This window comes from Callorhinus ursinus, unplaced genomic scaffold (genome assembly GCF_003265705.2).
Source record: "Callorhinus ursinus isolate GAN/ISIS: 27379988/994484 unplaced genomic scaffold, GSC_fseal_2.0 scaffold58, whole genome shotgun sequence".
Taxonomy (NCBI): Eukaryota; Metazoa; Chordata; class Mammalia; order Carnivora; family Otariidae; genus Callorhinus; species Callorhinus ursinus.
This window is the reverse complement of record NW_027397120.1, coordinates 6891877-6917570: the sequence shown is the minus strand read 5'-3', so window position 1 is coordinate 6917570 and position 25694 is coordinate 6891877. Positions and strand designations below refer to the sequence as shown.

At 49.8% G+C, this 25694-nt stretch overlaps 2 protein-coding genes and 1 long non-coding RNA gene across 10 annotated transcripts in view; 2 read left to right on the top strand and 1 right to left on the bottom strand.

Annotated features, from left to right (window-relative positions):
- Positions 1-8641, top strand: part of EDRF1 (erythroid differentiation regulatory factor 1) — a 41194-nt gene extending 32553 nt beyond the window's left edge. For all 7 annotated transcript variants that reach the window (XM_073884673.1, XM_073884671.1, XM_073884675.1 and 4 more), the window contains one exon: positions 7793-8641. In XM_073884673.1, coding sequence (XP_073740774.1) covers positions 7793-7952 — 160 coding nt within the window. In that variant the 3' untranslated portion in view covers positions 7953-8641. The remainder of the gene's footprint in view (positions 1-7792) is intronic.
- A 1025-nt stretch (positions 8642-9666) lies between these two features.
- On the bottom strand, positions 9667-18475 carry MMP21 (matrix metallopeptidase 21). Its single transcript, XM_025880022.2, has 7 exons — positions 18314-18475; positions 17368-17905; positions 16373-16512; positions 15988-16129; positions 14845-15102; positions 10987-11159; positions 9667-10733 (listed from the first exon to the last, which is right to left on the bottom strand). The coding sequence occupies exons 1-7, from the start codon at positions 18473-18475 to the stop codon at positions 10434-10436; spliced, it is 1713 nt and encodes a 570-aa protein (XP_025735807.2). The 3' UTR covers positions 9667-10433.
- On the top strand, positions 17407-23985 carry LOC141371147 (uncharacterized). 2 transcript variants are annotated; one of them, XR_012375866.1, is made up of 3 exons: positions 17407-17534; positions 19524-19667; positions 23875-23985. It is a non-coding gene; the product is annotated as an uncharacterized lncRNA (long non-coding RNA). The 2 variants fall into 2 exon arrangements; XR_012375867.1 differs by lacking the exon at positions 17407-17534 and adding an exon at positions 18569-18688.
- Positions 23986-25694: the final 1709 nt, after the last annotated feature.

Genomic DNA, 25694 nt, shown 5'->3' with positions numbered 1-25694 from the left:
CATGAATGGATGTGGAATTTTTGTCAGTTTATTGGTACACACATTGAAATGACCCCATGGTTTTCCTTCTTTAATCTCTTGATGTGCTAGAGCTCATTCAGTTTTTGTGAATGTTAACCAGCTTTGCATTCCTGAGATAAACCCCACTTTGTTGGCATGTGTCATTCTTGGGTACCCCTGGGATTCCGTGTGTTAGTACCGTGTTGAGGATTCTTACGTCTGTCTGTGAGGATGGTTCCCGCCTGCAGTGTGATCGCAGTTCTGGTCTTGTGGTGGTTTTGTCTGCTGTCAGTACTAGAGCAGTGCTGGTCTTATTAAATCAATTTGCAGGTGTTTCTTCTTCTGGTTTTTAGAAGTGTAGAGTTACTGTTTCTTCCCTAAAGGTTTGTTAGAATTTACCAGTGAAATTATCTTAACCTAAGAGTTGGCTTTATTGAAAGTTTTCCACAATGAGTTTAATTTCTTTTCGTAGATAAAATGCTATTCAAGTTGACTTTTTCTTCTTGAGGAATGAAAGTGTATTTTAGCTGTTGTCAGATGTATAGGTTCACAGTGTTCCGTATTATCCTGTTAATGTCTTAAAGTGTTTGTTGTGATAGCCCTCTTTTCATTCCTGATATTGCCAACTTTTGTCTTTTTTTTTTTTTTCTCGGTTAGTCTGATTAGGAGTTCATCAGTTTTATTGATCTTTTCAAAGAACTGGTTTGTTCAATTTTTTCCCCATTGTTTTTCTATTTTCAGTGTCCTTGATTTATACATTTATCTATATACCTTTCTTTCTGCTTATTACGAGTTTAATTAGCTCTTCTACTGGTTTCTTTAAGTGGAAGCTTAGATTATTGACTTGAGACCCTTTCTCTTTTCTAATATAAGCATTTACTATAAATTCCACTCTGCTTTTGCTACATCTCACAAATGTATTTTCTTTTTCTTTCAGTTTAATTTTAATTTTTGATATCCCCTGACACAACTTCTTTGACCCCTGTGTTATTTAGAAGCATGCTGCTTTAGTTTCTAAATAGTGGGACTTTCCAGGTAATCTTTATTATGGATTACTAGTAATTCCCTTATGTGCTGAGACCATAACTTCGTATGATTTCTCTTTTTTGTGTACGTTTGTATTATGGCCTAGAATATGGTTTTTGTCTTTCCATATGCACTTGAAATATATGGGTATCCTGCTCTCTTGGATAGAGCATCCTGGAAATGTGAATTAAGTTGGTTTATAGTATTATTCAGGTCTTCTGTATTCTTACTGACTTTCTACTAGTTTTATCAATTACTAAGAGAGGAGTGGAATTTTCCAACTACAGTTGTGGATTCATCTATTTTTCTCTTTGGTTCTGTCAGTTTTGTTTCCTCTGTTTTGATGTGGACACATTTAGACACGTACACATTTAGGATTGTTCTGTCTTAGAGAATTGACCCCCTTACCATGTGATATCTGCTTTTTATCTTAATATAACTACTCAGCTTTCTTTTGGTTGATGTCTTTTTCTTTCTTTCTTTTAACCTATGCCATTTTTAGTAAAAGTGAGATTCTTATAAATGACTGGGTCTTGTTTTTTTTAATCCAAACTTACAGTTGGTGTCTTCAGACCGTTTACATTTAAGGTGATACAGTAACAGTCAGATCAGGTCTGCCCTCGTTAGCTGTTTTGTCTTTTCTGCCTTCTCGAGTCAATTGAGCATTTTCTGTGATTGCATTTGATTTCACTATTGATTTATTATTTATACTATTTTTTAAATGTTTTGGTGTTTGACCTAGGGTTTAGATTTACATCTTTAATCAGAGACCACTTTCACGTGATACTCTGTGGTGCCACATGCTGTATGAAGACCTTCAGATAGTCCCTCCCAGTTCTTCCCTCTCTTCAGTTGTTACCATTCATTTCACTGTTACATATGTTACAAACACAATACACTACTACTGTTTCTGCGTTAGATAGTTACCTTTTAGAGCAATTAAAAATAGAACAATTTTTTTTTATTTTTTTTTTAAGATTTTATTTATTTGAGAGAGAATGAGAGATAGAGAGCATGAGAGGGAAGAGGGTCAGAGGGAGAAGCAGACTCCCTGCTGAGCAGGGAGCCCGATGCGGGACTCGATCCCAGGACTCCGGGATCATGACCTGAGCCGAAGGCAGTTGCTTAACAATCTGAGCCACCCAGGCGCCAGAACAATTTATTTTTATATGAATTTACTTTACCTTCATTTATTCCATTTCTAGTGCCGTTCTTGGTACAGATACCATTTTCTGTCTGGTGTCCTATTCTTTCTGTATGAAGAACTTCCTTTAACATCTACCAGCAAAGAATTCTTCCATTTTGATTGTCTGAGAAAGTCTTTTATTCCTCCTTCAGCTTTGGGAGATGTTTTAGCTGGGTATAGAGTTCTAGGTTGACAGACATTTTTGTCCCACACTTAAGGGATGTCCCTCCCTTGCCTTCTGGCTTGCGTGTTCTCTGACAGGAAGCCTGTTCTGAACCTTACCTTTGTTCTTAGGTATATAATGTGCCTTTTTTCCACCAGCTGCTTTCAGGGTTTTTTCTCCCCACCCCCAGCAGTTTGAACATGATATTCTTGGGTGTGTTGTGATTTCTCCTTCCTTCCTTGGTATTTTTATTTCTTCTGTTCCATTCTCTCTCCTTTCTCTGTGGTTCCGGTTGTGCCTATGCTAATCTATCTTCAAGTTCACTGATTCTTGATTTTTGTCACAGTTGAACTTGTCAAAGGCATTCTCTATCTCTTTTTACGGTGTTCCTCATTTCTGGTATTCCCATTGGGTTTTTTCTGTAGGTTCCATCTCTCTGCTGAAGTGACCATTCTGATCTTGCACGTTGTCCACATTTTCCACTTGAGCCTTTTAATGTATCCATCATTGTCATTTTAAATTGCCGATCGGGGAGTTCCACCATCTGTGTCATATCTGAGTCTGGTTCTGTTGATTCTTTCTCTTGGTGTGTGTTGTATCCTTACCTTTCTACATCTCATAGTTATGGGAAACTGGACATCTCAGCCTGAGGGAAATAATTTTCATGCCTGGAAAGTTCTTACACCTGTCCCATGCTTGGCCTTTAGTATGGGGGGTTGAGGTCATTTTTCTAGCCAGGAGCTGAGCTGTGGTTGAGATTTTTTTGTTGCTGTGGTTACTTTTCATGTCCAGCAGCCTTCAAGTTCCTCAAGCAGTGCCTGTGCTTAGTCTGGAGCAGGTCTGCAGAGGGTTTTTCTGAATGTCTCCTCCACCTTTAGTTTTAGGATTTTCCTAAGGAAGGTGTGTGGTACCTCAGAGAGGGTCTGTCTTCACACTCTTAGAGTTCTCTCAGCTATAATTCCACTCCTGCTTGTCGTTCAGTGCTTCTAGCCTGCTAGGGACGGGGAGAGGGTGGGCCAGGCCTTCTCAGTTGTTTGGGTAAGCCTCGGTCTTAGGCAGACGCTGGGTCCCTGAGTGCCAGGTGTGTGGCCTCACACTGCTCCTGCCCCAGCCCCGGGGTGGAGTGTTTTTTTCTGTTCACTGCTTTATCTGTGTTGACTTTTACCAGTGCCCTGAGGCTGCCATAGCTTGTGGCCTTCCTGTCCCTCGACTACACCCTACAGATTAAGGCTTTCATTCCTTGGAGAAAAGGGTCTGGGTGGGGTTGCCTGCCTTTCTGTAGCTCTGGCCGGCCCCTTGCCTAGCCTGCGTGAAGGTTGCTTGCTTAGGGCTCTCACCGGGTTTTTATGTGAGCATCTGGTAGGGTCCTTGAAGAAAAGCCTACCAGACGAGGCAAACTCATCCTGTATCTGCAGCCCCCAGGGGCGCTTCACTCCCTCCCCAGCCCTTGCTCAGCCTCTACCAGCTCCTTAAATTCTTAGCAGTATCTGGGTATCTGGCTGCATCTGCTGCAGACAAGGAATTACTTCCCTGTCTCCGTCTGTCCTTAGTTTGCAGCCTCAGTGCTTACCCAGCGACCCCAGCCCTTTGACAGATTCATGCAGAGTCATGTAGTTTGTCAAGACGGTGGCAATCGTACTTTTTCCTGCTGTCTACATTCTGAGAAGAAACCCTCTCCAGTAAATGCTTTCAGATAATTCTCTGTGGCCTGAGGAGAGCTTTTGTTTGGGCGGAGCACTCAGTCTCAGGTGCGCTGCCGTCTCAGCCCTGTCCGTCCTCGGCGCGGCTCTGCATCCTGTCCCCGGACGGTCAGGGAGTATTGGCATGTGCGCGGTGGCTCAGCAGATGTGCCGTCTTCTGAAGAACCAAAGAACTAAAAGGCAGAGGAGACAGTGCAGGTAGTGAACCGCAGTTGAAAAATTTCGGCTTTCCCTGTTCAACAAGAGCGGGTAAATTTTAAAATTTGTTCTTGGTTTCCACAAGGTGGCAGTATAAACATAGGATATGTGAGAAACAGTGCTTCGCTGATTTTTCCCAAATTGACGGTTTGAGTAGTTACTAACAGGTGATGGTTCGGTCTTTCAATGTCTTTTATAAACATAACTGTCGGGGCGCCTTGGTGGCTCAGTCAGTTAAGCGTTCAGCTCTTCATTTCAGCTCAGATTGTGATCTTGGGGTCGTGAGATCAAACCCCCAGTCCGGCTCTGCACTGGGCCTGGGGCCTGCTTAAGATTCTCTCTCCCCCATCCCCACGCGCTCGCACACACACTAAGAAATTAAATTTAAAAAAAAAAAAAAAAACAACTGTCATATATATGGCTTAAGCAGTTTTTATTTTAGTGGAGGGTCTTCTAACCTGTTTTTTCAGGTTATTAATATCCTCTCAAAAAAATGCAACCTGAAGTTTTCATGCATGATGCATAAAGTCCTGTTTAGCTAATTTGTGTTCATTTTTCAAGGTTTATTAAGTAAAAAGACTGTTAAATGTGATACTTATGTTTTGACAGTTTATATGTTGATAGGCTTCAAAACATAGAGAAACTGGTTACTAAGTCAGTGACCGTGTCTCTCCTGTGTCACTGGTCGCACATGAAAACATGGGATTTATCGTGAGGAGGGCGGCCACTGGTGCTGTCTCACCACGATCTGTGAGCCTTCCTGTTTGGAGTAAAGGGAGATCAGATCTAGACTACTTCTTTTTTTTTTTAATTTATTTATGTGAGAGAGAGCACAAGCTGGGGGAAGGGGCAGCAGGAGAGGGAGAAGCAGACACACAGGGCTCCATCCCAGGACCCTGGGATCATGACCTGAGCCAAAAGCAGACTTTTAAATGACCGAGCCACCCAGGCGCTCCAGAACTAGACTTTAAAAGAAAGGAAATAGTATGTTTGTGGGCTTTGTTTTGATTATTCTCTACCTGCCACAACCCTGCTTTAAAAAGAAAATAGCTTAATAATTAAAAATCATAATTTTCTTAGAATCCTCTTACGACAACGTCCTCTTATGACAACCAGTGTTGTCCTGCTAGAAATGCTTGTTTTTTGTCTGTTGGGTTGTGTTTTCTTTTTGGATGAAGAATTTATTTACTCTTGTACTGTATTTTAATATTCATTGCTTTAGCAGATTGGAGCCTCTTGACCTTTTTTCATGGCTTTGGGGTTTCATAGAATGAAAAACTATGAAAAATAGAAGTAATCTCTGAGGGTTTGGAAAGCCCTTGACCACAGTGCAGAGAGCAGATCTTTTAGCTTTATGGGCTGTTCCTGGCCATTTAATATGTATGTTTAATATTTGGTTAAGATTATTAAAAAGAAAATAGAGGAATGTTAGTTGCCTTTGGAAAAAAGATAAGCCAATGAAATGTTGGGACCTTTCTTGTTAGAGTTCATGGTTCAATGAGACTATTGATGAGAGTTGATTAAGGATGGGAATCATTTGTAGAAATTGGAAGATGGGGCGCCTGGGTGGCTCAGTTGGTTAAGCAACTGCCTTCGGCTCACGTCATGATCCCGGAGTCGTGGGATCGAGTCCCACATCGGGCTCCCTGCTCAGTGGGGAGTCTGCTTCTCTCCCTCTGCCTGCACCTCCCCCTGCTTGTGCTCTGTCTCAAATAAATAAAATCTTTTTAAAAAAAGAAAAATTGGAAGATGAATATTTAAGATTCAGAAAGAGGATCAGAACAAATAGAGGGTTTTAAATTTATGATCCCAGCAGCCATCAGTTATCTTTAGGCCCCCAGCTAAAATGTGGTATCATTGTCCATGAAGAAAAACTCATTTTTGGAGCACTGATTAAGTACTACTACCTTGATTTGTCAGGAGTTTACATTTCTTGTAAGATTATCAGAGGTTTTATAAATGTCAGCCCCACCCAGAAATTAAAACACAGCCCTCTTAGGCCCAAACTGTAGACAGTGAATGCATTTTGAACGATCACGTTTACTGTGCCACGGGTGGTTTGAAAGGAAGAGAGATTTGCCTGATAAAAGAAGTTGGACTGGGGCGCCTGGATGGCTCAGTCGGTTGAGCGGCTGCCTTCAGCTCGGGTCATGGTCCCAGGGTCCTGGGGTCGAGCCCCGCGTCGGGCTCCCCGCTCCGCGGGGAGTCTGCTTCTCCCTCTGCCTGCCGCTCCCCCTGCTGGTGCTCTCTCTGACAAATAAATTAGTAAAATCTTTAAAAAAAAGAAGTAGGACTAAGAGGGAGAAGAGAAATGGGTTTCTGGAGAGGGGTGTGTGGGGTCCCCCCTCTTTCCAGCCTGGGCCCGCGGTCAGGCCCGGCACGGACAGCTGGGTCCTGCTGAGGAGGAGTCCTCACAGCCCGAGCCTTGATGTGCGCCCGCGGGAGCTTCTAGACTGCCGGTTTGCTCTCTGGCCGGCCTGACGGGCACTTGGGCAAAAGCAGAACATTTGTACGTTGGTGAATGGAAAGAACATAGCATTCGAAGTCAGAATATAATGTTTTGACCTCAATACAAATTATTTAGCCCTTCTGGGCCTTGGTTTTTCCATCTGTAAGGTAGGAATATTCTAAGTCCTTCCCCTTCTGAGGCAGTGGTTGTCACACGGCTCAGATGCAGACACGCACACTCTGAGGAGACGAGCCGCTGTCCACAGTAGCTGGTCCCGTGTGGCCAGAGGGTCTATATTGCATCTGGACTCGTTTAAAAACGGGGGGGAGAAAGGATGCTAGAGATGAACTGCCATGTAATTAGTAATGTTTTCTACTAGTAACATAAGTATGATCTATTGATCTATCCTGTGGGGGACCTATATTCAGGACAACTGAAGTCTTTGTTAAAACAGTTTTTAAGTGGAGTACGTCTAGGACCCTGCACCCGAGGGGCATTCTTCGCACGAAGTGGCACAGACAGTGTGGATACGTGGAGGTGGAGTAGCTCCCGAGTCTGGGGTCTGGGCTTCAGTCCGGCGCAGTTCTATCCCCACATTCAGGCTGGTTGATCTGAGGGGTGTCAGGCTCAGCACGGAGAAGGGAGGAAATCCTGGACAGCTCTGTGCCCTACTTAGCCTGTCTCCGCTGGATTTTCTGAGACATGCTGTTTCTTTCTTGTTCAGTGCACGGCTTCTCCCCCACTCCTACCTCAGTGGAACGCAGGTGCCGAGAGGGCGGGGGCACTTGGTCTGGTTTGTCCACTGCCAGGAGCCGTTCCCAGTACACGGGAGGCACTCGGAGACTCGTAAAGAGAAGGAACATTGGTTCTAATTGATGCAGTGAAGTAAATGTCCACAAACAGGCCTCTAAGCAATAGATGCAAGACGGTTAAGTATGGACTAAACACTAATAGAACACCTGCTTCCGCGTGAAAAGTGACGGGCTGTTCCTATTGACATTTTTGGATTTCTTGAATTGGTGGGCATCGCTGTGCACTTCACAAGTGTCTTTGTTTTTGTTTTACTGCAGCAGTAATACTGAGGAAGATGTCCTCAAAACCAACAAGCAGATTTACTCCCAGCTTTTGAGAGCTATTGCCAACAAAAATGCAACTCTTCTGGAAAGAATCGACATTCTCATCCATTTGCTGGATCAGTTTGCTCGCGGCGGCGGCAGCGGCGTGCAGTGACTGGCGCCCGAGGCTCCGGCTGAGGAGATCCTGTCAGTGCCTTCTGCTCCCGGGGGCTCGTTTGTCCATTCGGTGCTTTGTTTCATTAAATATGAGGGAAATCTCCACCTACAACAGGCCCGGCAGTGGAAACACAGAGTTCTCTTTCCCATGACAGGCAAGTCATGGCTGAGTTCTTTGACTTCTTCATTGGAAGTGCTAAAATCCCAATCAGACTTGGAGCTCCCAGCATTTGTTTCTTTGAGAAGTACACGGTACCTCAGTGTTAACAGACTTGCTTTGGTGGCCGGTACACTTCTAGGCATTTTTGAGGTATGTTAAGCTACATGGGTTTAAGATAATAATTATTTTGGATGATGTTACTTTGGTCAAGGGGACTTTTCTGCAAATGATTTTAGTGGTTCACATGGGTTAAAGAAATGTCCTGTGCATCTGCAGCATCTCCTCCTCAGTGGCACAGAAGGAAGCCCGTCCTCCTTCAGCTTCGGTGCAGGATTTGATGGAGACTGGCCATTGTGCGAGTTTCTGTATTTAGTGCATGTTCTGAAAGGATCCGCTTTTCTTTGACTTTGTATGACAGTTGATAAGAATAGGTACTACCCCCCCCTTTTTTTCTTCATTTTAAACTTGAAACTGTGAATAAGGTAAGAAAACTATTTTGAATAAATAAATTATTTATTTAAAATGTCTTCGTATTTTTCCATTTCACGTTCTTCACTTTGAGTTTTGATTTGAACTGGTTTAGTGAATGAATTTTACAAAGGAACAATTAAAACTTTAAAAATAAAATTGTGCCACTCACTAAGTTCTCACCAGAACGTCACACTCATTTCTCGCCCCTGTTCCTGCGCGGCTCCTGTCCGGCTGCACACGCACGGCGTCTGTTTTCTCCATGCCTACAGCGTGCGGCGCTGGGCTTGTCCTGCCCCGTCCTACTAAAATCCGTTTCAAGGAAATGGAACAGAAATCAAGCATACTCTTTCCTGTCGGGTGGATGGATGGGACTTAGGTGCCTGAGGCCTTTGTAGACAGCCTGCCCTGCCTCCAAGTCCGCTGGCCTGGCCCCGAGGGCCACTCCGACCTCCTTCATGCCACCGGCAGACCCCTTTCCCTGCAGATCCTGCAGAACCCCTCCGCTCAGCAGCCACACCTCTCTGGAGGAATCTGAACTATAGTGAAAGTTGTCTGGAATAAGCTTGTTTTAAGTGGAGTTTTTACAGAGTGCTTTCTCATGCACTAAGACTTTGGGGGTGTTTTCCTTGGCAGTGTGTGGACACCTGTCCTAGCTCGGCGGAGCTCCTCCTGGCCACTGGCCGTTTGTCCACTTCCTTGTTACTTAGTTTGCACTTCCTTGGGACAGATTTGCATCCATTTTTAAAAATCACTGAAGCATTTAAAGTTTTGACTAAGTCATGAAGCCAGTGCACAGACTCAGTCTCCTGTCAGGACGGCGTTCACTCTGCCTTCCCCGTTGGCCAGCACTGTCTCCTCTAGTTAAACCTGCACGCTTCCGTGGAAAAGATCCAACGCCGAAGTAAGCTGGCGTCAGGGATGTCGCAGCCCTGGTCTTGTTTTCTGGCCTCTCCTTGGCTGAACAGCCTTTTCGTCCAGAGGAGTATTTGTTTCTGAGCAAGAAGATACCAATTCTAAAGCTGTCTTCCCTTGTCCGAGCAAGAATATGAACATCCCTACAGGGGGAGAGAGGTCTTTTTCCATGTTTTTGTAATCTGCTGACTTTAAGTTCGTGCTGCTTAAAGTTAAGCTCGTGTCTTAGCTGTTACCTGAGAAGAATTGTGCCATCCGTGGCCTGATCACCGAGATGACTTGTTTTGCAGTTAACTTCAGGGCAGGGACGGAGAGCAGGTTGCCTGGGCACTGGGCTGGGGCGAGGAGGCGAGGGTCGCCAGCAACCACGGCGTCTGACTCTGGGAAGGACACAAGTGTGAACTTCACCTTGACTAGAAATGTGCACAGTAGTAGGTCCCCTGGCACTTTGCCAGACTTGTGAAGATCGAGAAATACATGGGAAAACCTTCTGTACACAGTCACGTATTAGAAAGATATAAATTATTATGACAGGAATTGTGGACTGTAGTCAATTTGAAATCTGTGACTTTTTCCACTGAATGCCCCCAGGGAGCTGCGTTTCCTTCCATGACTGGATCCTATGGCTGTAGGTACGTCTCCGTCCACCCATGAAATCGGGGTGCAGGGGGGCAGGGGTTGGAAAGACGGGGATTCCTCAGGATTCTTTTTTTTAACCTTTCCTAAAAGACTGGCAAAATTATTCAGTGGATTATTTTTTTGCCTGAGAAATTCACTTTTAAATCAAGTATTTTAAAAGTTCAAGTAATGCTTTTCCCACCGGGTTTTAGCCTCATCTGCTTTGGTTATTAAAAATCTGGTTTGTTTTCTTTGTAAAAGAAATCAGACTTTCTCTTAGAAGAAAACCCCTTTGACTCCATTTGCCCATTTTTCTCATTACATGTTCAGGGTGGAGGTATGGACGTCACAAATGTCAAACCACCGCTCTGAAATTGACTGCTTCGGGAATAAGCCATTTGAAGGAAGCCAAGAATGCTGTTGTCTGTCCCTGTCGCTAACCACTTTCCAATATGCATTGCCTTTGAAAAAGAAAATGGCGTTGTGTGCGTAGGAGTAATAGGCTGAGTCTATATTCCTGAAGGGATGGTTCTCTGGGTCTATTCCCGGAAACACTTGAGTGATCTTCATCGGATAAGAATCAAGTACTTGATTTCTATTGACATCAAATGCAAACACCTGCAAAGCAAGGAAGAGAGTTAAGACTGGCTTTTTGGAAAAGCACTGATTTTTAGGTTAATTTATAGGAATGAGCTAAGTAAGTCTGTGGCTTTGCACCAAATTCTCTGGGCTTGAAGTTCTTCATTTTCCATATGATGGGGTCTGCCATGGCCACGGAGGTCTGAGGCAACTGAGAACAACTTGTGACTAAGACCTTGAATTTCACGTCGGGGTGAAGAAGCAACACCAGGCTGGAGAGCCTCCTACTTACAAGGGACTCTTTGAAGAAGTAAATTAACTGCTTGCTTCGGTCATAAAAGGCAGTGTCCAGGGGACTTGGGACGCCAGGAAATCCTTCTGAAATCAATTTGGGGTAGCTTCTTCCTTGTTCATCTTCTGTGTAGGCCTGATCCTTGTCACTGTCATATCTCCAGTACTGATCTCCTGAGGGCCAAACAAAAAATGCTAATATGGTTTATTACCATTTAATTATAGCAAACCATGAAGAGGGACTGCTTTCAACATAGGTCTCAGCCAACCACGATGTTCTCCCGTGATCCCAGGACGAGGCAGGACCTCAGCCTCTAAGCAAAGCCTCCATTCAGACGAATGATTCCCCAGGTCTTGAATTACTTCTAGATTGATCCCGGCAATCACTGCTGCTATTAAAATGTTGGTTGTCAGGGGCGCCAGGGTGGCTCAGTCGGCTAATCATCTGCCTTCAGCTCAGGTCGTGATCCCGGGGTCCCGGGAACCTGGGGTCGGGCCCCAAGTTGGGCTCTCTGCTCAGCAGGGAGTCTGCTTCTCCCTCTGACCCTCCCCCTCTCGTGCTCTCTCTCTCTCAAATAAATAAAACCTTAAAGAAAAAAAGACACGCGCCCGCTCAGGCCCCTCTTGGCGTGTCTTTCTTCAAGATGACAGGGCGCTGGAGAAGAGGCTGCTGGAATCAGCTGCAAACTCTGGAGATGAACCTCACCAACCTGGTTAAGCGCAACAGTGAACTAGAAAATCAAATGGCCAAACTAATGCAAATCTGCCAGCAAGCTGAGGTGAGTACAAAGCATGAGGCAAAACTCATGGAAGAATGTGACGAGTTGGTAGAGATCATCCAGCAGAGGAAACAAATGATCGCTGTCAAAATCAGAGAGACAAAGGTTATGAAACTGAGAAAGTTGGCACAACAGGTGGCTAATTGCTGCCAGTGTCTTGAGCGGTCAACGGTCCTCATCAACCAGGCTGAACATATCCTGAAAGAAAATGACCAGGCCCGGTTTCTCCAGTCTGCAGAAAATATTGGCCAAGAGGGTCGCTATGGCAACAGCATCTTCTCAAGTTCTGATTCCGGACATCAATGTTAATGATGCCTTTGAAAACTTTGCTTTGGATTTTTCCAGAGAAAAGAAATTGCTGGAGGGGCTAGATTATTTAACAGGTGTGAAAATACTGTGGTCTCCTTCCCATTTTAATGCTTGTCTTTTGGCGTTCTCTTACTTTAAGGTAATCGGAAAAGGACAGTATTTGTAATGAAGATGCTTTTATAACCTTTAAGACAATACGTGTATCCTTTTAGATAGAATATATTTTAGCTCATGTAACAGAAAAGAACGATGACGTGTCAAATACTTCTGGGGGCAGACGAGTATACCGTTATACCTAAAGGTCAAGAAAAAACAAGACATTGCTGATGGATTTCTCCTCATGAACCTATCAGCAATATATTGTTGCTTGTTGTTGAGGGGGTTAGAACTCAGGTGGCAATTATGGAATATGAAAGGATGCCCCGCATAGGTACAAGTACCATTCAAATTGTTTTAAGGAAATTTGAGGATCTGGCAAATTAGGATGAAAAATGTAACAATTTTAGGAAATGAGGGAGGCAAACAGCCTATGAAAAATGCTGGCTACCTTCAGGATTACTGAATGGCCACTTCATGAGAAAAATACACAGGTTCAATAATAACTTTGCATTGGTCTTATTTTTGTTAACATATTAAAATAACTGTCCCTTATTGAACAACTAAAAAAAAAAAGAAAGAAAGAAAACGTCAGTTGTCTTCTGTCGGGCACTCCAGCCCACTGGCACTCATCAAAAGCAAAAACAAAAGAACAAAAATCATGTGGTCTTTTTCACAGAAGATTCTTCTTCTTCTTCCTATATAGTCTCATGATCTTCCTTTTACGTGTTAGAGACCCGTGGGTTGTCCTGATTTTCCTACCATAATCAACCTAAGCCCTCCTCTTACAGGAAACAGTCCTGATGCTTATGATGGGGTTTTACTTTTTTTTCAGGGTTTTAGAATTACATCGTTTTAGAAAAGAGCTGAAGTTGGTCCGTCCGGATCACAGCCCAGGTGGACCCGGTGCAGGCCCCTCCTCCACCCACGTGATTCCACCCACTGTTCTCTGAAGCTTGTCCTTTTGCTCCCTTTCATTTCAAGATCCAAATGCTAATTTCACGCTCTGAAACACCACAGGATTATTCTAAATTCTCCTTAATAGTTCCTAATCCTGACTATTGGCATACTGTCAGCAGAAAATAGAACAAATCCATGGGGTTAGATACTTTTGTGTTCGCAACTTACACGTCACAACCAGTTATACTCCTTAGCCACCAACCATGTGAGCTCCCGCTCCCTCATTCCCTCCCCGCCCCTCGCCGCCCCCCCCCCCAAAGCTTTGCCATCGAAAAAGAACAGTGAATGACGTGTGTCCAGCCGGGGGGTGCGATTCACTCTAACTGGAATACTTTTTGAATTCAAAGTATTCACAGCAAGTTAACTTTAAGATGTTTTTAAAGCTCCAAGAATAAAATACAGCCATTTGACAGCAATTCCCCCACAATGACCTAATTCTATAATTAAGAGTCTTTGTTGCCAGTATAAATTCTAGTCCAGGACTTCCTAAAGCACTGAATGTTGTGCTTCCAACCCTGAAAGATCTAAACCAGACAAGTCCACCCTGGGAAACTTCTTTATGTAACTGAACCAAAATAATTCTTCCTTTGTGTGATGTAAGGAAAATTAAGACCAAATTCATACGCAGGTTTCTTACGGCCAAATCTACATACAGCATCCTCTTGATTGGGCTCTTGCTTCACTGACTCCTGAGCCGTTTCAGGCAATAGGGTCGTATTACTAGGGCGTCGGGCAGAGACAGGGCGCACCCCTTAGCGAGGGCGAAAGTCTGGGGAAGGGAAAGAAAAAGCAGCAACCACAGACTCTTGTGTGTGGTTAGACTCCAAGCATTTGGTTTGCCAAGGCAGCCAGCCTCCGTGACAGGGGCACAGAAGTTCTGGGCAGGGTGGTGTGTGAGTGAGGGAAAGCAGCAGCAAGAGAGCCTTGGCCTGCCTGCTCTGTGTGCCCCTCCCACCCCCGGGGCCCCCCACCTCAGTTTCTGCCTTCCAGCAAAACACTGATCCTGCCTGCTTGGAAACCACCGATTCCTCCCTGCCTGCTGGATGACATCCAGCCTCTGAGCACGGAGGCTCTTGGTGCTCAGGCCGACCGGCTTTCCACCCTAATCTCATCCCGTGTGAGTGTCCTGTCACACCTCCACGGGCTCAGCTGTCTCCCATCTGCGTTTTCACCCTCACCCTAAAGCTTTGCTTCTGCCTCCTGTGTCTCACTGCCCCCTCACCCCCGTCTGCACCTCCCCCATCACACTATTCCCGGTGTCCCTTTCGGGGCACCCGGGGTCCTACGCAACCTCTGACGCTGGGGCAATCCCCGAGTTCTGGGTGGCTCCAGCATCTGGTCACCTTGTCCACTCATCCTTCCCTTCACCGCATAATTCTAGTGGTCAGCTTCTAAGGTCTTTTCTCTCCAGAACTAGTTAAAACGTCTATAGGGAGGGCCCTTTCTTACGGGTCTTTGGCAACCACCTCAGGGCCTGGCACAGTTGGTCCACTCATTCATTTGTTCCTTTGACGAATTCAGTGCCTTCTTACAGAGATCGGGGGATACAACACAGTCCCTGTGCTCACAGAGCTCACAGTCTGACAGAACAGACAGAAATCAGGTGAGTAATTGCAAGAGCATTATACTAAGATTCTTTGGTATGGAGCTCAAAACATTTGTTCTGAATGCATCTGTGTAATAAAAGAAATAGAACCGTCCAGAAGAAGCTCTACCTTTAAAAAAATAACGTTCGTCTCTTCTCCACGTCCAGAGGTGGACAAAAGCGTCGATGTTTTGTGTTGGGATTCCGTGCCAGCCACGGAGGATTTGGATAGGATCCCCGTAGCGTGTCCGGTTATTTCGATTTTCATAAAGCCAGTACCAGCTGTTGCGGAAAAAGTAGGTGCTAAATCTCATCATCACGGCTCCATGTTGGTTTCGCTCTTTGCGAATCCAGTCAAATGCAGTATCAAATGATCCTTCACATGAACCTGAGAAAGAAAAAAAGAAGTCCAGCCACTGGTCACCTGGTGCAAAAACCAACAGTCGCTATTTTCATGTGTGACTCGAACAGAGACAACCGCGAAGCTGGAGTTTTCTGTTAAGCTGTCTCAAAGCAAGACGCCCCCCAAGACTGAAGTAGGCCTACCCAGCCGAGCAGGAGGAGTTGGAGGGGCCCGGGGGGCCTGCAGCAGTGCCGGCTCACATGGGCCGTTCTGGCTATTTTGTGCAGAAGATTACTCTCTGAGGTGTCTCGATTTTGGATGCTGGGTATGTGATCACCCTAAACATAACTAATGCCTCTTGATGGCTCATCTGACTTCATGAGAGGCAAGCAGTTTGGTTCTGGGCACACACAAGAGTAAGATTTCCCCTGCAGGAAAGAAATCCATCCTGGCATTTGTCACTGTCCAAACATGCTGAGAGCATCTTCGCATAGAATGGCTGGAGTGGAACAGAAATGGTGGTGCTCTCTGTTTTAAATGGAAAAGGGGAGAGTAGCTTTCTTTCCCCTCAGCCTCAACGCTAGACCCATTAATCACTTCCATTAAATAATGAACCGTTAACTCTTTGGCCTGCATAATTGAAGAGAGATTAAAGTTGATCCTGGCAAGGCTCCCACTGTTCTTTGCCTTGGGACGGCAAGGAACTTCTCCCAGGGGCTTCCCAGTGCCTGCGGCGCCCACGGGAGGCCACCGCCTGGGTGGCCCACTGAGCTCTAGGAAACCACCCAGTTACCCTCCGTCCTCCCAGGGACATAACGTGGCACAGGGAGAAGGGAACATCCATGGGAGTGCTTTGCTCTGCACCAGTGGCTACCCTTGGGGCACGGCCACCTTGAAGGAAGAGCTCACGATCATCCAGAACAGTCTTACCATACAGTTTTTGAACTGCTTTTCTGTCTGACCAGTCCAACTCAAACACAGGCTCCTGGGGGATGTAGTTCGGTTGCATTATGGATCCTGTTCTATAGGTGTGAGGCAGGCCGAGTACGTGGCCAATTTCATGGACGGCCACCTAAAAGGGAACACAAACCACGGGTGTCTGGGAGTCACGTGGACCCCCCGCCCCCCACTCCAGGGGCAGGCCTGTGCTTTAGGAGGAGCGGCACTTGTTAAGGAGAAGGGGAGCGATGGGGAGAATCGGGGAGCTTTCTCAGAAGGCTGTGGACACTTCCCCCGAGAAGCCCTGGCGTTCTGCACTCCAGCCCGTGCTGCATGCCCTTTGCCTGGTCCCTCCGCACAGCTGCAGACTGCTTACTTTGAGAAGGCTGATGCCCGCGTCACTGGTGGGAGGTGTGAAGTGTTCATCATCGTCAAAGTGGATGTCGCCCAGGCGCCAGGCATGTGCAAACTCCTGCCCGCTGCCATCAAAAACCCGAGGACAGCCCAGGTGCCGGCCTGGCAAGGGGAGAGGGAACACGGACACCCGAGGGTTCGCCGCCTCCAGGGCTCACAGTCCAGGAGCAGAAGCAACCACTCCTGGCTTGTGCAACAGTGTGGTGTCGTGTCTGAACACTTGGAAATAGCTGCCTAGCAAACCTGTGGGAGCCCAGAGGAGTGGGGGCGGGGGGGGTGCCATCCAAAGGCTGAGGGAGGAGACAAGATCTGAGCTGGATCCTAACAGCTGAGTGGTCAGCACATGAAGGAGGTGCTGCCCGACAGTCACGTCCCTGCCCTGTGTACAGTTTTCAGCAAGCCTCCTGCGTAGAGCTCACAGCAGGACAGTCAATCCAGTCAGACCAGCAGGGCAGACGTGAGCATCCCTAGCTCCCAGCCGGGGCTGCAGAGAAGTTACTTTCTCCAAACCCACCCAGCTAGGAAGTGGTGGGGCCTGCTGGTGGGGGCCAGCAAACCACGGGGCTAGTGTTCCCCAGGAATGGCGGGAAGGGCCAGCCAGGCCAGGGTCGCGCCCTGCTGGGCTCGCCGAGGTCTCACTGGGCTGATCTGCTCAGAGACAAGCGGAGGGCCCGCACTGATGTCCCCATGTGACCGCTCCCCGGGGGGCACAGGGAGACATGCCGTGCCCTTCCCAGTGAGTGGTAATAAAGCAGCACCTACAGAGGGTTTGCCATCCGCCCATACCCCTGGCAGGTGCCACCTCGGACACCCCAGGAGGCTTTGCAGGTGACTGGCGCGGGGTTGCCCCCGTCGGCCTGGGGGCCCCCGGGGCTCCCGGGGAACGGGGCCCCACCGTCCGGCCGTGTGGGAAGGCAATGGGGCGCGGCCCGCCTGCAGAGTCTTCGCCCTTCTCACCTCGTCCGAAACCCAGCTTTATGTCCACGGCGGCTCCGGGGGCGGCCAGGTCCTCCCGGAAGTCCAGCGGCATCACCTCGCTCCACATCCGGAAGGCCAGTCTGAGGATGTGCCTCTGCTCGTCCACGGCCAGCTGCCCGCTGGCGCCCTCCCCCAGCAGCCGCCAGGTCAGCGTCCTCTTGGCGAAGGCCCGGGTCCCCCCGCGGGGCGCGGCGCCCTCGGGCCGCGGGTCCCCGGGCGGCGGCGGCGGCCGCAGGAAGCGCTTGGGCCGGGCGGGGCGCGGCAGGCGCGACGGGGGCCCGGGGGCCGGGGGCGGCAGGGGCCGCGTGTCGGGGACGCCGCAGCGCGGCCTGTTCATGGCCGCCAGCGTGGCCGCGTCCAGCCGCCCGCTCGCCGGCAGCGCGTTGACCTTCTGGAACCTGCGCACGGCCTCGGCCAGGGCGGTGGCCCGGGGGCCCACGCGCCGCGCGTGGGGGCTGGGGCCCCGGGGCCCGGGTCCGGGGGGCGCGTCGGCCCAGCCGTACTTGGACAGGAATCGCTGCGGAAGAGAGGTACCGGCCCGCGGGGCGGGGGTCGCGCACTGAGCGGCTGGGACGCGGGCGTGTGTTTGTGTCATGTACTAGGTTTGTGCAGGAGACAGGGCGCGCGAGGCCCGGAGGCCCGGAGGCCCTCAGGCGGGTCTGCGTCCGCCGTGCCAGCGTTTCTGGTCGGCGGTTATCGGTTGTTGGTGCGAGGCCCCTCACCTGAGGCGGTGTGGCCGCCGTGCACGTGCCTGCGGGTGCGCGTGTCCGCGAGTGTAGGTGCCCGCCGATGGTGTGCACGGGTCCGCGGGCCTGTGTATGTACGCGCCTGCGTGTGGTGTGCACCAGCCTGCGCGTGCACGCGCCCGCAGCTGCATGCGCCCGCGTGTGCCCGGGAGTGGCCGATGCCGGGGGGCTGCTCCTACCTGCGCAGCGACAGGGTCGGCGATGGGCTGGGCCCGGCGCAGCGGGGCGGGCTCCAGGTCCGAGCGGTCCCGGCTGTGGAAGAGTGGCTCGGGCCGGGCGGGCCGGGGGGCCGCGAGCCAGCAGAGCAGCAGGGCCCGACGGACGGCGGAGGCGGCCAGCATGGCCCCGGCTGAGCCCTGCGCTCCCGCGTCGCCACCGTCCGTCCCGTCTCCCTCCGGAGGCGCAGGCCCCCCGATGCTTTTATATGAGCAGCCCCGGGGAGCCGCGCGTTTCCAAGGCCTTCTCACCCGGGCCTGAAGCGTGCCCACCAGGAGGCCCAGCCGGGCCGGGGCGCGCAGCCCTTTGAAGACCCCAGGAGCACGCTTCTTGTTGGGGTGAGAATGTTTGCGGCATCCCCGGGTAATTACATCCCGACCTGGCAGCCGCCTGCCCATTCCACTTCTGTGGTGGCGGGCTCGTGGGCAAGCTGCTGCCTGAGTGAGCTGCGACCGGCCCTGGTGGCAGAGGCGCAGAGCCTCGCCCCTCACAGCCTGCTGGGGCCCGCTGCACCTGCGGCTTTGCCGCCTGACCCTCTGTTTGCTCAGAGTTTGCGTCCATTTTCTTTCTTGGTTAGCTGGGGTTGGGGATGATTTGTATCTCTGATCTCTTGTTGTTGTTAAATAAAGGGAATAATCAGTATAGGAAGATGTAAATTTCGGAGGAAATCCAGTGATTCAGATGGGTAACATTTTGGTGAACATTCTTGCAGATACATGTATTGTGTACATGCACAGGGAAGGATTTGTGTATGGATGATTTTATATAAATTATATTCTCTATGCTGTTGCCTTAAACTCAGTGGAAGGTCATGGATGCCTTTTTGTGTTCACGAATGTAGGCATTTACCATCCTAGTTAGTGGCTGTGTGGTGTTCTAGTCTGTGGGCCAGGGATTTGTTCTAGGTTCTAGAACTGCCCCTCCCCGTTTCCGCTCATGAAGGAGTCTGTTGGAGGAGGGACAGGGGAAAGAAGAAATTAGCTCAGCTGCCTGGAATTTGTAACGGGTCACGTCCAGGGAGCCTGAGGGAAGGGAGTGAGGCCCTTCAGGCACTATGGCTGCAGGTGAGAGCCTGGAATGCCAGCGTCACAGGTCTGATAACAGCAAGGGTGCAGGTGTGCGGGCTGTCCTTTAGCGGCTCATTCATTCATCAAATACTCCTTACTATTCTAGGGACAGGGACTACGGAAATGAACATGATGGACTCATTCTTCGCCCTCATGGAACTTATATTCTAAGTGGAGGAGACGGACAATAAACAAGACCCTGAATGAAAAATTCAAATAGCGACAGGGACTAAGAATGTAGACCAGGAAAGTGAGTGCCTTGGAGGTGGGGAGTCAATATTAAGGTGGCCAGGAAGGACCTCTTGCAAAGGTGAAAAGTAAGCAATGAAAGAAAAGTAAGACGGATGGTGTCACATGTGATTAGGGATTCATGGGTGGTGTGGGCAAAGGAAAGGACAAGTGCAAAGGCCCTGGGGCAGGACCCAGCACCTGCAGAACAACAGAGGGCAGTGTGGTAGATGTCATTGAGGGGGTGGGAGGAGGGAGGTGAGGATGGAAAAGAGCGTGGGTGGGAAGATGATGAAGGACCTGGAGGTCAGATCATTTGGACTCTACCCGAAGTTTAGTGGGGATCTGTTGAGCAGGAGAGTGACTTTATTGATTCATTATTTAAAGAATCAATCTGGGGCACCTGGCTGGCTCAGAGGAGCAGGTGATCCTTGATCTTGGGGTTGTAAGTTCAAATCCCACGTTGGGTGTAGAGATTACTTAACTAAATATACAAACTTAAAAGAATCCTCCCAGCTGCTCTATGGAAGATAAATAAAAAGGGGGGCAACCCAGAGACAAGTGTAGACTGCATCCTCTGGCCTGGCAGTCCCTCCGGGGTGCCCCAGCAGCACTGCTGTGCTGGGTTGGTCTGATGGCCCTGTAGCCTGAGACCCCTCATGGGGCTCCAGGATATTGGGGTTTCTGGACAGGGCACAGTACTAGACTGTGACCCAGGAAGATCTGTTCCTAGTGAGGTCCCTGGAGCAGGTGTTCGGCCTCACACCCATGCTGCAGTGACAGGGCCAGCCCCAGTGGCATCAGGGTATTGTGCTCCCAGGGAGCTTGGATAACCTGTCAAGCTACCTGCACAGCCCCACTCAGTTCCTGTCAGCTCAGAGGTATTCGGGGCCGGCCACGTACCAGGTGGGGACACAAGAGCGAGCAGGGGGTGAGGGGTACGGACTATGGAGTGGGGGCCTGTTGGTTCGAAACCCTCCCAGGGCTGTCCAGGTGTAATGGGTCCCTGCACCCGCCTGCCAGATCTTGAAAGTTTATCAAGAGGCCCTACCTGGGCTCAGTCCCATAAACTCTGCAGGTGTTTTCAACACCACATTACCTTTCAAGGCTGTGTCCTTGGAACAGCTTCTGGGAGCAGGAAAGGCAAGCAGAACAGAACCCACATTCCAAGGACTGGGAGGGGGTGAGGAGCATTGGCATGCCCAGGTCCAGCTCACGGGTCAGTCGGCAGTCACGTCTTTTAGATGACCTTCCCCAGCAGGGCCCTTCTGATTACGAAGGGCTGCTCACCCTCAGCTGTGTCCACAGACCCCGCTCCTTCCCTGTCTCCTATGGACGTGCTCTCCTAGCCCCCCCGAACCAGCAGCACTGGCTTCAAGCGGTCTGTGGTCAGTCCTGCGGCAGGGGAGGGCACCCGGGCCAGCCGTCAGGAGATAGGTTGTGGCTCAGGGCGTGGAATTGCCCATCATTACCCTCACACCCACTGCGTGCTTCCTATATTCAGAAGCAAGTCCCAGGCATCCTATATAATCCTGTGCATAAATACGTTCGTATGGGTCTGTACATGTTAGACTCTTGGGGGGAAAAAAAGCAAAGCACACCACCATTTTCAGGCCTTAAAACTGAGCAACAGCCCTCTGATAGTATAACGTGGACCCAGGCAGAGTTCACATTTTCAGTTCCAGCCTCTTTCATTACATTTTAAATTAGCTTTTGATTGTTAGGTACATCCTGAAAAAATGTAAAACGAAACAAAGAAGATGAAATGTGCAACGCAGTGACTCCCAGTGGTGCGCAGGTACCTCGTGCTTCCCATGTGACTGTGGCACACGACATTTACACAGAGCCAGAGGGGGGCTGCCCCAGCGCTGGGGGGCTGCTGGTCCCCCGCCCATGCCCGCCGGGCCTGCTCTGCCCTTCTACCTGGACTCCCGTGAGGGGCCTAGGAAGCTCATCCCCTCATGCACAGCACTGGCCTGGCAAGCCCTCTGCACCGGGTGACCAGAGACGCCTAGCCACAACCAGTGCCCTACTCTGGTTTCTTCCCACTGTGCCCTGTTGTATATATGTGTCATTTACATGTATAATACATATAAGCACATATGTAACCATGACACGTGTTAGTCATGCGTTGGCGAGTATGTGTGTCAGCTGTATTTATCAACATACTTCACGTATCCACATGTCAGTGAACACGTACACCCCAATAAATGGCTACAAAGAATTATTGCACCGTGTGGCCAAAGCCAAGTGCAACTGTCAGGTGTCAGGGCAGTGTTCACTTTCCCACATGACTGGGTTTTCTGTTGTTGTTTTTTTAAATTCTCAAACTGTGTGGTTGTTTTTTGTTTTTTGTTTTTAAAGATTTTATTTATTTGAGAGAAGGAGAGAGCATGTAGGAGCAGGGGAGAGGGGCAGGAGGAGAGGAAGAGGCAGACTTCCTGTGGAGCAGGGAGCCAGGCACGGGGCTCGATCCCGGGACCCTGGGATCATGACCTGAGCCAAAGGCAGACGCTTCACCGACTGAGCCACCCAGGTGCCCCTCAAACTGTTTTGATTAGAAGATAATCCTGAACATTTTCTCTTGGGGAAACAAAAACCTGCACAGGTACAAGATTTAGAACAAAATTATTCGAGATACCGTCTAGACACTGTATTTCCTGGGAGGCTAACGTTCCGGACATGGAACAGAATTGAGAACTCTGTGGTTGAGAGCTGGTGTCCCGAGGGCTGATGTCACACAGCCTGAGTTCTGCCGGGTCTGAAAGCCAGTCGGTGCCTGTCCATCCCGTGAGCTCTGGCTGAAGACAGCGCTTCTGAAAGTCAGGTCTTCAAACGTGCACAGCAGCTCTCCATAAAGATGGCAGGGGACCGCGCTAGGGCTTTCTGATGGCAGGGTCTTATTCCCTACCATTGTTTTCTCCTGTGTTGTGCGGCTGGCCTCTTGCAGCTCGGGGATTGCCCACCCTTCTCTCAGAGCGTTCCTCTCCCCGATTATTTCAGAGCCTCTGAGTAGCCTGACTGGCGTCACAAGGTTCCCACTGTCTGATTAACTAAATTGCTCATTCCAGGTAAATTGGATTTTAAGGAAATCAGTTAGATTTAGGAGGAAAAATGGCAGAGAAAAGCGGGTGATCTACAATACAGACAGGAAGGACAGGGGCTCCCAGAGAAGCTGGTTCCTGGTCTGTACAGGGCACTCCTCATCTCTGAGCTTGGGGGAAGGGTTTGGCTGGAAGCTTCCAGAGTCTCCTTAAATGCTGAGATGGCATGATCCAATTGTCAGTGGGAGGCCTGAAAACTTTTTTTCCCTGAAGTACATGTCATTTACAACATGGGTTTACATATTCTCAGCACCGCACAGCATGACATTTTGAAAAAGACTTTCCCTTAATTGTTCCCAAGGGGGGGATTTTTGAGCCTGATGCACAGTGAGGGGTCAGTCCTGACTCCGAACGTGGATCGATCTCAGGAAGCCCAGGTGTTTGGGAAACCACCTGTGCAAGTGCAGGCCTGGGTGTGACTCACAGCCGCACACTGCTGCCTGTGAAAGGGAGAAGAGAAGATTCTTCCCACTCCCTGCCCTTCTGATTTCCTTCTCTCTGGACTTCGCATTTCCCGTCGCTTTCCACCCACAAAGGCTCCTAGGCCTGCCCGGGAGCGTTCACACACGCTTACACGTGGAAGGCTCTGCGGTTTGGGGCTCCTGGATCCCCCGCCAACGGAAGCACGCTGAGGCGGCGAGGCGGCTGGGTGGGGAGGGAGGCCACACTCACTGCTTGCCGGCACTTCTCTGCCCAGGTGTGTGTGAGACGCTCCAAGATTATAATGGCCATTGACGTGGAAATTATGATTGCCGTTGGCTGTTGCTTACTGCTTGTCGCGTGGTTGCTGATTTGCTGTGTCCTCTGTCTTTGCTGCAAGGTGTCCAGAACGCTGAAGTGAGTGGGAGGGAGGAGGGCGGAGAGGTCTGTATAATCAGTAGTGTGACTTGCCCAGCTGAGAACCTCCAGCAGTTGTAAGAAATGGGCTTAAGAAAGAAAAGAAATCTGGGGGCATGCGGGTGGATCATTCGGTGGAGTGTGCGACTCTTGATCTCAGCTCAGGTCTTGATCTCAGGGTCGTGGGTTTGAGCCCCGTGCTGGGCTCCATGCTGGGCGTGGAGCCTACTAAAAAAAAAAGAAAAAGAAAAGAAATCGAATCTAATGCTTATTATAAAATCTCCGAAGGGACATATGACAATCAATGGCATCGACACAAAAGGCAGGTGATTTGGTTTGGAAGAAGGCCATCCTGAGACTCTGCTGTCTCCAGCTCCCCGCTGTCAGGCTCCCCGTGACAGAACCTCAGAGAGTGGTTCTCTGGCAACAGTCGTCCAAAGACAGGTGGCCTCCCCCCTGTCTCCTGGCCACAGTCCTGTTGTGTGAAATACAGGCTCTTTATGCTGAGCTCAGTTGCCTCCTGACTTTGTTCTTTCAAGGTGTTTGCAGGCCCCTTTGGGGCAGGCGCTGCACTGTCTCTGATCCCCAGGTACCTAGAATGCTTTAGGTGTTGGGGCCATGACCCCAATATCACCTTTGCCATTCCAGCAACACTTTCCACCAGATAAACCTCTAAACTCAGATGGAGCAGTAAATGCTGAGCAGTACTATTTATTTATGAGAATACGTGACACACTGCTTATTACCCACCAACCTAAGCTCTCCATCCAGATCTCGAGGTAGCTTCAGGCGTAGTTTTCTGAGTTGCAGTGCACACATCCAGGAGGCAGAAGCTCCTCCCCTCTTGACAGATGGGCCAACTGGAACTCAGAAGGCAGGAGTCACTCCCCTAGTGTCGGGGAGACTGGGGCTCTTGAGAGTTTGATGCCAACAACCCCTCCTCCTGGGCGCCATGCTCCCCCACCCCAAGCTTCCCGAACCCTCTGGACTGTTCACTCCTTCTCCCCGCAAAGAAGCCCAGGCACCATCCATTGTGGGAGGGCTGGTTCCTGTCCTCACCCAGGTGATGCCTCCATGGGGGCTCGTGTGTGGCCACTTGGCGGGAGTGTGGGGGTGATGGCAGCCAGGGGCCGTGTGCACACAGGGGACAGTGGGCAGCAGGTGGGTCAGAGGCCGAGCGGTAGTTTGGGGGATATAATCTGAAGCAATCCAGCAGGGCTCTGACCTGCAGGCACACGGTCAGGGGACCGCCTTGGCCACCGCAGGTCCTGTAGCCTTCCCGGGTCCCGGTGGCAACATTCTGTCCCGAGGCTGGCCTCGAGACGCTGCCGCAGCAGCCCCGACGTGGCGGGCCCTGCTTTGTGGCAGCTGTGGGGGCCTGCACGGCGCAGCCTCTGCACTCCTCGGCTGCGGGGCTGCTTGGGGCCGGCCTCTTCCCCAAGCTCAGGAAAAGGTAACTCCGGCAGAAAAAGGCTCCTTGGGAGTGGCAGGGATCCTAAACGCACCTCATCAATCCAGACCTGACGTTCAGATCAGAAGGAAGCGGTGGGATGGATTCTGACCCATATTCAGAAACATGACTACAGACAAAAAATACGGGGCCATCATGAAACCTGCGGAGTTTCCATTCAGGTCACTAACGATTACCAGGTCCTTACTTTTGTACTGAGGTCACGTGGAGGCGAGGCGGCTCAGGAGCTCCATCACTCTGGGCCTCCGTGCTTATGTTCACAAGTCCCCTTCAGAGCATCCTGGCTGGTCACTCACTTGCTGGGTGACCCCGAGCAAAGCATTTAATGCCCCGAGTCTCAGGGTCTTCCCCAGAGAAACGGGAATCCTGGTGGCGTCCACTCCTCAGGGCGTTAAGCGGACCAGGGAGGAGAGAGGCAGAGCACTGCTCGCGGGGACTGCCAACGTGACACACCTCCCGGGGAGTGCACTCGTGCTGGGCACACAGTCCTCCTTCCTGCCAAACGACGGACACGGGTTTCATTCCACCCAGCTCAGGCTCCAGACCAAGATTTTAAAAGCGGAAAGAAAGTCTGGGGGCAGACTCCCCAAGCCTGTCTGCAGGGCACTGCATCCTGCAGGCGAAGCCCTTCTGTGTA